The 9,776-nt window shown below is 48.2% G+C and overlaps 1 protein-coding gene across 1 annotated transcript in view; it reads left to right on the top strand.

Moving 5' to 3' along the window:
• LOC149274403 (dynein axonemal assembly factor 3-like) overlaps positions 1 to 9,505 on the top strand; it is an 18,254-nt gene extending 8,749 nt beyond the window's left edge. Inside the window, exons 6-11 of the mRNA XM_089505541.1 lie at positions 5,844 to 5,966; positions 7,067 to 7,189; positions 7,311 to 7,536; positions 7,639 to 7,753; positions 8,421 to 8,495; positions 9,337 to 9,505. Coding sequence (XP_089361667.1) covers positions 5,844 to 5,966; positions 7,067 to 7,189; positions 7,311 to 7,536; positions 7,639 to 7,753; positions 8,421 to 8,495; positions 9,337 to 9,505 — 831 coding nt within the window. The remainder of the gene's footprint in view (positions 1 to 5,843; positions 5,967 to 7,066; positions 7,190 to 7,310; positions 7,537 to 7,638; positions 7,754 to 8,420; positions 8,496 to 9,336) is intronic.
• The last annotated feature ends 271 nt before the right edge of the window (positions 9,506 to 9,776 follow it).

Raw genomic sequence — 9,776 nt, 5'->3', positions numbered from 1 at the left:
CGTTCAAAAGCGGTGGGAGAGCATGCACCCCCAGCGAGAGCCCCGGACGAGGAAAGAAAATGCTTAAGTTGGTGGTAGAGGAAAAGGGTCAAAAAGGAGTTATGTACAGTCCCCGTCAGCTCCGCCAAGGGTTTAAGAGCCGAGCCGCGTGTCACATGGCACACCCGTAAAACAGAGACTTCAGCAAGCGCCAAGGGCGCCAGGCGAGCAATATCCCTACCCGGAGGGAAGTCCGGATTGCCAGTGATGGGAAGCAAGGGGGAAGGGACAGACACAAGACCCCCCGGCCGCATTGCATGACCAAGAGCCTTCAGAGTGGGGCCAATTAGGGGATGGGGAGCTTGCACTACGCAGCGCTGTGGATTAGGTACCCAAGGGAGGGCAGCAGTCGGGCAAGATATAGCAGCAGCCTCAACGGATACCCAAAGGCGATTTGCCCCAACTGACCACTCAACAACACGCCGTAGGTGAGCCGCCCGCCAGTAAAGTTCCAGGTTAGGGAGACCCAACCCTCCCTGCGTCTTAGGTCTCGTCAGATAAGAGAAAGAAAGTCTCGGCGGCCTGCCCTTCCATATGAAGCGGAGAAAAGCCCCATGACATTTACGGAAATAGGAGCGGGGAAGAAAGATAGGTAGGGTTTGAAAAAAATACAAAAAGCGGGGAAGAATGTTCATCTTCAGAACACTGACCCTCCCAAACCAGGACACATGAGGGAAAGCCCACCGGTGCAAATCAGCTAGGAGGGTGCACAGGAGGGGATCAAAATTGAGATCCTTAATCTTAGACAAAGCCGCAGGGATACGGACTCCTAAATATTTAATGCAGTCTACTTTCCACCGAAAGGGCATAGTAGTACGGATATGGCGAGAGAGTTCCGGGGTCAAACGAAACCCCATCACCTCGGACTTGGATAGATTAATCTTATAATTAGAAATAAAGAGGAAGCGGTCGAGGACCGAGAGCAACGCAGGAAGGGAGCGACCCGGATCAGATAACGTCACCAAGACATCATCAGCAAACAAGGAAATCACATGGGAACGGCCCGCAACAGTAATACCCGAGATGTCCGGGTGTGCACGGACCGCCATCGCAAGGGGCTCAACCACGAGGAGGAACAAAAGGGGGGAAAGGGGGCAACCCTGCCGTGTACCGTTAGCGAGCACAAACCGATCGGACTGAACGCCGTTAACCGTGACCCGGGCAGACGGTGAAGAATACAAGGCGCGCACACACGTCAGGAACCGAGAGCCTAAACCAACACCCTCCAGGACCCGGAACAAGAAGGGCCAAGAGACCCGATCAAACGCCTTTTCGGCGTCCATCGAGGCCAAGACCAGCGGGGTGCCAGAGTGATGGGCATGTGCCAACAGGTCGACGACCTTAATCGTGTTGTCTCGTGCCTCCCTCCCCGGCACAAATCCCACCTGATCCGGGTGGATCAGACCAGGCAGAAGAGGACGGAGGCGGTTGGCAAGCACCTTAGCGAACAACTTAACATCTACGTTGATCAGCGAAATCGGCCGGTAGCTACTACACAGGTCCAAATTTTTATCCGGCTTAGGGATTACCACAATGCTAGCATCAAGCGCCCCAGGGTCAAAGGGCTCACCCCTGGCAATAGCGTTGAAATGGGTCACCAAATGGGGGCCTAATAGTGGAAGAAATTTTTTATAATAGACGGCAGAAAAGCCGTCCGGACCCGGACTCTTACCAGGTGGGGAATTGTTAACCGCAAGTTCAATTTCCGACAGAGTAATCGGGTCCTCTAGGAGTGCACTTTCTTCCGTAGCGAGAGCCCTGGGAAGATGTGCGGACAAAAAATCAGAGGTGGCCGCATGGATATCGCAACCAGGGCGCGGATCCGAAGGGAGATTATAGAGAGATGAATAATACTGTTGGAAGCATTCAGCAATTTTATGGGAATGAAAGTGAAGTGTATTATGACGATCACGTATCCTAGTCAGGTAAGTCTGAGCCCTCTTGGCCCGCAGGGCTCGAGCCAGAAGCTTACCCGGCTTATCGCCAAGCTCATAAAATAAATGACGCGTAAGCAGAAAATTACGCTTGATGCGCGTATCCAACAAAGACGCCAGGCGAGCGCGGAGGGTAGTAAGCTGAAGCTGTAAAGCCGGGAGAAGAGTAGCCTTATGACGCAATTCCAGAAGCGCAATTTGCCGTATCAAAGAAAGAACGCCCTCTGAGTGAACACGCTTGGCCGCCGCCCCCATGCCGATCAAATGGCCTCTTACCACCGCCTTGTGGGCCTCCCAAACAACCGACGCAGGAACATCAGGTGTCAGATTGTCCGCGAAATAATGAGCAATATGAGAGGATAAAGTCGACACATTATGGGGGTCGTCCAACAACGACTCATTAAGCCTCCAACTCCACTGGGGTCTAGGGAGAGCAGTCAGAGAGAGCCTCAGGAAAACCGGAGCATGATCGCTTATAGTAGTAGGACCAATCACAGCAGAGCGCAGGAAGGAGAGGTGAAAATGGGAGATAAAAAAAGTGTCTATCCTAGAGTACAGGGCATGGGGAGCAGAAAAGTGGGTATAATCCCGCTCTCCAGGATGCAGCGTCCTCCATGTGTCAATTAGTTGGTTGAATTTAAGGTGCCTGAGGACTTTACGAATGAGAGAGTATGGGAGGTGCGACCGTCCAGAGGAGGTATCCACCCGAGGGTCAAACACCATATTAAAATCACCACCTAGGACCGTAACCCCCTCCTGGAAGTCCGCCAATTTATTAAGCATCGAAATAATATAACGACCCTGCGATTTATTAGGGGCATAGAGATTCGCCAGGGTAACCTTCTGGGAGCCAATATAACCTTTCACAAATATACAGCGCCCCTCATCGTCCCTCCAGTCCTCCAAAAGGCGGAACCGGACCCTCTTATGAATAAGGAGGGCCACACCTTTAGTCTTCGAGGAAGGGGAACTGGAGAAGAAGGAGTGAGAGAAGTGCCTATCCAAAAGTCTATGTTCCTGGCCCTGCCTAAAATGAGTCTCCTGAAGAAAAGCTATGTGCGATTTGGAAGAGCGGAGGAAAGAACAAAGCTTGGAACGTTGTTCCGGTTTATTCAAGCCCCTTATATTAAGCGTCACCAATTGCAAGTGATCAGAGGACAGAGTTAGGGCTGACATGTAGCCAAATTAGAAGAGAAGAGCCACCACAGGTCAAACAAACCAAGAACAAAAACAAAACAACATAACAGGAAAATAAACACATACGTGAAGTGTAGTGCATAGAGTGAAGATAGGCCACAGGATAACCTATCACCGCGACACTGAGTGTCGACGACAAATGAGCTGGGGGACTTCAGGGAGTCCCAAATTCACTGTCCCAAGGAGGACAGGAGTGCTCGGGGGGGGGGAAAGCCCACGAGAGCAGGAGAGAAAAGGCAGGAAGAAAGGAATAGGGAATGAGAAGAGGAACAAGAAGGAAGAAGTATGTCCCTGCTACACCGTCCGAGAGGGCAGAAAAAGATAGATCCCCACCATTGGCAGGGGAAAAAAGGGGGGGAAACAGCAAGGAGAAAGAAGCGGAAAAAGGAGAAACGAGTGACACATCCGGACATGGGGAGCCAGAGCTAACCCCATGTGAGGGGTCAGATCAAACAAACCATCTGAACCAGGACATCAAGAGCAGATACCGATATACAAGGCCGTCGAGCGGCCAGTCTCCGAAGTGTATATGCGGAGAAAACGTTCAGTAGGACTTGTAGAGAGGTGGCAGCCGTGTCTGTAAACGGCGAGGCTCATAAACCCGTAAATAAAACATAAACGTATAGCGGAAAAAAGGAAAAACATGATAAAAAAACATAAATGCCGACGCGCGACGGAAAAACGGCGGAAAATCAGCGAAAAATCATAAAGAAGAAAAAAAAAAAAATAGTAATGCGAGTGCGATAAATGATAAACGATATACTCGAGTGGGGCAAGAGCCCCAGTCCATGATACCTGGTCGGAGGTACAAACGACGGGTATAAACGCCGACCGGTGCCGCATAAAGTTCAGCTGGAGGGAGGTGGAAAGCAGTCCCAAGTAGAGAACAGTCCGTGATGACGAAGAGAGCGTCCAAATACTGCAGGAAGCGAAGGTGGTTAACCGGTATCAGCCGATGTCGCTGGGGCACGTCTGGTCCTCTTCCTCCGATTGGAGTGTGGTATCCAGGAGGCAGCCGGGTCCGATAAAGGTGGGAGAGCCGCTGGAGCCGCATCCCAGTCAGGAACCTCAAGGGCAGGTAAGTGGAGATCCTCCAGAAAAGGCTTCAAGTCCCCAGGGTGTCGCAAGGTGAAGGTGTCGCCGTCCCGTCTGGCAAGCAGCATAAAAGGAAAACCCCACTGATAGGGAATGGCAGCCTCCCGGAGCGCTGCTGTAAGGGGCCGCAACGCCCTCCGCTTCTGAAGGGTGATCGGGGAGAGATCCTGGTAAATGGAGAGCTTCTCCCCTTCATACTCCACAGCGCCAGCGGTACGACAGGCCTTCAAAACCGCCTCCTTGACCGTGTACTCATGGAAGCAGCACACAACATCTCTGGGCGGGGAGGACGGAGAACCCCTCGGTCGCAGAGCACGGTGGGCCCTATCAAAATGAATAGGGGCATCATCCGGCAACTTGAGGAGCGAGTTGAAAACCGACTGCAGCGTCTGGCGGAGTGACTCCGGAGGGACCGACTCAGGTAGGCCACGGATTCGGAGATTATTTCTCCTACCCCGATTATCCAGGTCCTCCAGCTGACGTCGGATTTGCAGAAACGATTCGGTGTGGTCATGTAAAGCGGAGGAGTGAGCGTCAATACGAGCACAGGCCGCCGAGTGGTTGTCTTCGAGTGCAAGCACGCGATCTCCCAGGTGTTTCAGGTCGTGCTTGATTACCACGAGGTCGGCTCGGACTCCTTGAAGGGCCTGCTCCAGCGAGGTATCGATCACGGCCACCAGGTCGGCCTTTGTCGGGAGCGCTTTAAGGGCCTCCTGCCACGAGAGTCCCGCAGCCAGCGAAGGTGGGTAGCTCGAGTCCTGGTCGCGAAGGCCGTCGTCCGAGCACTCGCTGACTTGACTAGTGGGAGACGGCGCCATTTTGGGCTCCGAGTCTCGGGAGTCGTGGTCGTGCGGGGCCTGGAAAAACGACCGAACAGACGGATTAGACGGTCTGTCCCTGGACCCAGAGGCTCTAGGGGTCGCCCCCGCGCGGTTAGTCTTCCCCATCGGTCGGGTCTAGCGGAATAAATGCTTAAAAAGTCGGATGGTGAGCAGAGCTACCAGCTTATGCAGCCATCTTCGCTGAGCGCTCGCTCCGCCCCCCCAAATCACAATTCTTTATACAAAAAAAACCTGGTTTCTCAGCAGTGTTTATTCTCAGAGGGAGCTCTGCTAGCAGAATAGCGGACATGCAGGCTTGATTGTGAATTAACCAAGGTATATAAGGCGGTGAGAGGACGAGCTTCCCCGTGACTTCAGATCACCCCAACCGTCTTAATATCGAATGCATACGGTTGCCTTTGTGTTACATTTTTGCTCTTCTGCTGCGTTTCATATAAAAGTGTTTCTAATAGTATGTATGGTTTTTTAAAAGCATGTAGAGGATGGTGTGCGTTTACCGTTTTGTCTGCCAGGTATGTTTGGGGCTGCTGTGTTGCTGGGCCCAGACCAAGTTGCACGTAACACCGGAAGGTGTAAGTGTTTGTGTGTGTGTGTGTTCTGTTGGCGTTTAAGCCTGGCTCAGCGGTTATAATATTCCCATTTTAACATTGCGGGTCTGGTAAGCTTTAGTGATGTCAATTTTTTCCAAACCTCTCTCCCGTGAAGTGGGGTTTCATTCTCCCCGTTATCTTTCCAGGCCGGCGTCATCAACGGAGCGGATTACACCCGCTGGCGAGAGAAAGGGGTAGCGTTTGTGATACGTGAAGGAATTTATGACGTTCCCAACAAAACCCTGGCCTCGTACATGAGTGTAGCACACGTGAGTATGTTTGTGCTCTGTGTTAGCAGTATCTGTACAGTGCTTGTTTCAATGAAAAATGTTATAAAAATTTAGCTGGGTATAATAAACAAAGTATAAAAAAAGGAGTCTGCCCCGTAGGGTCCACCAGGAACTCCTGTTTCTTGGGTCATAATCTCCCCAACTGGCCTTTTAAGCAGAAGTGCAAAAAGCTTGGTTGCCCAAAGTATTGAAGCACATGCGCCCCCCTCATGTACCTGCCACCTGTCCCGAGGGAGATCACAGCGCCTGCTTCCAATTTAGCTGTGTGTGTGTTTAATAATCTTCTCCGGTATCTGTAGGACACGTTCAATAATCACCTGTCTGGTTTTTAAACCTAATATTTCTGTTTATCGTGGAAACCCTCTGCTGGGGGGCAGGGACTTCCGTAATTCAAAAATCTGGCCTTCATCCTTCTTTAAATATGTGACTTCAAAACGTGTTCCCGCGTCCCCTTCCTATGACGTCATCGATGCAAATGTCTCCTACTTGGCCAGAAGGGACTTGCGTTGTCCCTGCAGCAGATGGTAGGAAATACAGAAAGAGGCCACGAAAAGCCACTTGCGCTGAGGTTTTAACAAGATAAGAGCCCGTAATGTAGACGAGTAATTTACCGGCTGTCCAAATGATAATTGGGCAATTTCTATATAAAAGGATAATCCAAAGCGATTGGCGAGACTATGTAGGTGGTGCTGCAAGCTTGTAAATGAATCTATTAGGGGCTTATAACCCACCTAATTGTGCCGTTAATCATTTTTAGACTTTAATTTAAAGAGCAGCCCGTGAATCCACATCCTCCATGATGTCTCGAACAAAGAGCCGCTTGGATGGCTGATTAGCTGATACTTTGCGATTTTTAACCCATTAAGGACAATGCATTGTGAGCTCGTACATGCACGGTCTTTGTCGTGAAGGGGTTAAAGGGACCGTGGAATATGCATTTAAATGTATAGGATGCCTGGAGTGTCCCTTTAATATAAAATGGGCATTTTAAAGAAAGTGTGTTTGTATTTTGGCACTGATGTTTCCTTTTTATCTTTATTATTTCTTATTAACATTTTGCTTTGTTGTCTCGGCCCTAGAGAAGTGGAAGGGTGCGAGCCCGGGGGTACTGGGGCGACATAATTACCAGCCCTTACATAGCCTTTGGAATTGAAACGGAAGAGAAGGGCTTGCTAATCACGGCTAATGGAGTCCATGTAAAGGTAATTTGTTTGTGATTTTATACATTATGTGCCTGGACTTACATATTATACGTGGGTTTTCAGTGTATATAATATAGATTTATATATATGTGTTTGTAAATATATCTATTTCTTCTTCTAGTCAGCTCAAGAAATCACACAATACAACGTCCTCTCCTTATTCCACGAGTTGGTCACCGGACAGAAATATACTCTTCCAGCAGCAGACAAAGCAGATTCCGAACCTACAAGACGTCCCCCTGCTTTTCCTTCCAGCCCCCTCTCCGATACCTCTGCCGAAGAAACCAAGAACGCAACCGAGCGTACGAACGGAAACGCCGAGCCGGAGAAGCCGAGCAAACCCTTAAGTTAGTGAGCTTACCCTTTAGTTTTTTTCTTTCTCTCCCCTTTTTGTGATCGTTAAGTCCGAGCTCTTTTCTCGTTGATAATCCGATGTTGTATTCTTTCAGGTTTCATCCCGCTGAGCGACGTGGAGATCCATTTCTTGCCCCTTAACTCCGTAAGCGATCTTCATCGGAAGAGCAGATTCCACAACCTGTTCAACCTCCTGTACTTCTCCTGCAGGTGAAGCCCGTCTTCCATCATCAATACGATTTCATATCGAGATGCCCATCCTGCTCTGTTATATTACAGGGACGCTTTCTTTTGTTGGGAGGCCTAGACACAACCTATATAAGGTGTTTGGAAGACAAATGTATTCTATTTTCGCAATTTAATGTATAAATGTTTCTTTTCAGGTTATTGTGTCCTCTAGGGCTGGAAACACCCGGTCCCACGGCATATTCTTAGCTTCTAGAAAAGATGGCATTAGGGCTATAGTGGCTATATATATGTGTACGGACCTCTGATACGCGTTGAAGCTCACGATGGCTTGGAGTGTCCCTTGGCCTCAGCATGGATATTTTATATATTCATTAATTAGATGAGCTGCCGCCATTAAAACCCCCATGGATTGATTAAATCCTCTATATAGCGATCTGTACCTGGTAGAAGCAGAAATACTTTCATGCTCTCCCGTCAGTATCGTCGCCCCGCTCCCCATAATTTCAACAATAAAGTACTAAAAGTCCCCGTTCAGTCTACATTTTGTCAGCCAGCCTCCCACGTAGGTGTTTTTTATGTGTTTTTCTGGCAAACTCAAAGACTAAAGTTCTACTGAATTCAGATATTTAGAAACGTCATAAAGGGTTTTTTTTATTATTGTTGTTATAATATTTTTATTTCTCCCCAGCATGGTTCACAATCTGAAACCTGAATACAAGCTGGTGTCCGCCAGAAAGGCCACTCTTGTTTTGGAACTCACAAAGTATGTATTTCTGAAGGTGTTGCGTATCTCCTGAGGTCTTCTCGGCCTGGTGGTCAGACTTAAATCTTGCATCTCTTACAATTAAAAAAAAAAACAAACGTATCCTGCCGTTCAAAAGTTTGGGGTCACTGGAAAACGAGGATATTTCTGGCTGCAACATAATTGCAAAATGGGTTTTTCTAAAGATCCATTAGCCTTTTAAACTTAAACTCGGATCAGCGAACACAACGTGCCTTTGGAACCCAGTAAGCTGTAAAGTTATTTACAACCATTCCAGTCCTGAAACCCATTCCAGAGCGAGTCCGGCGACTGGTTACTCACGGCTTTTTATTTCTTACTTGTTACATTTATTACATGATTTCCAATATAGGAAATATTCCCACCACACAAGGGGGTGCGGAGTGCGAGCCGCTCTCCAACAAGGGTTAACTGGCTGCCCTGTACAATGTAGAGTTGGGTCAAGTTTTAAATAGCTTGAGTGATCCGGTGACCGTACGCCGTGGGTGATGGAATTAGACGCGCGCCATGAATGAGTTCTAGGGCAGGTAACAATGTAGATTGCCAGTGCGTTATATAATAAGGGCTCAATATAGATTTTCGTGCAAATTGAAACCATCAGCAGTTGGTTTCCGTGGTGACTGCATCACTTTGCACCAGAAAGCATCTTTTTATGTAACCCCTAAAGTTTGACTGAGATGAGCAGTTTGTATTTAACATATTATATATTTTTTTGTTTGCTGTCCTTTAAGGGGATTCGAGACACTAGTACTGGTTTTTTTTTTTTTTTATATATATTTTTTTTTTTATAATGTTGTATTTTTTTTATTTTTATTTTTATCAGATTCATGGTGGATCTCCAAACAGAAAAGTTAAAAAGCTACGTTTCCATAGTGACAAAAGTGGCAAAGGATTCGGGTTTCACCGCCACGGAAAGCATTGATTGGAAACGAGATCACGTCGCCACGTTTGAACGGACGGATGATTTGGGGGGACAGCCGTCGGAGCCGTGATCGAAGCCGCTTCTTCATGTCTTCATTCGGACTTTAATGAAGTTGTTAAATAGATTTGCGCTTTATACGCGCGTAACTTATAATTGTAAGTTTTTCCGATACTATTTCCCACATCTAACAGCCCCTTAAAGGGACCTTTTGACCATGATTTGGCCTCCCCCCCCCCCCATTATTATGTAGTCAGGCTCCAGACACACTCCAAAAAATTATATTCTGTCGTCAAATTTTTATACAATCGTCCTATTTCAGCTAATTTTGAATGAAGACGGAA

This window comes from Sceloporus occidentalis, unplaced genomic scaffold, assembly GCF_023333645.1.
Source record: "Sceloporus occidentalis isolate IW3139 unplaced genomic scaffold, rSceOcc1.0.p SCAF_333, whole genome shotgun sequence".
Lineage (NCBI taxonomy): Eukaryota > Metazoa > Chordata > Lepidosauria > Squamata > Phrynosomatidae > Sceloporus > Sceloporus occidentalis.
The sequence above is the reverse complement of the archived record's forward strand: the minus strand, read 5'-3'. Positions and strand labels throughout refer to the sequence as shown.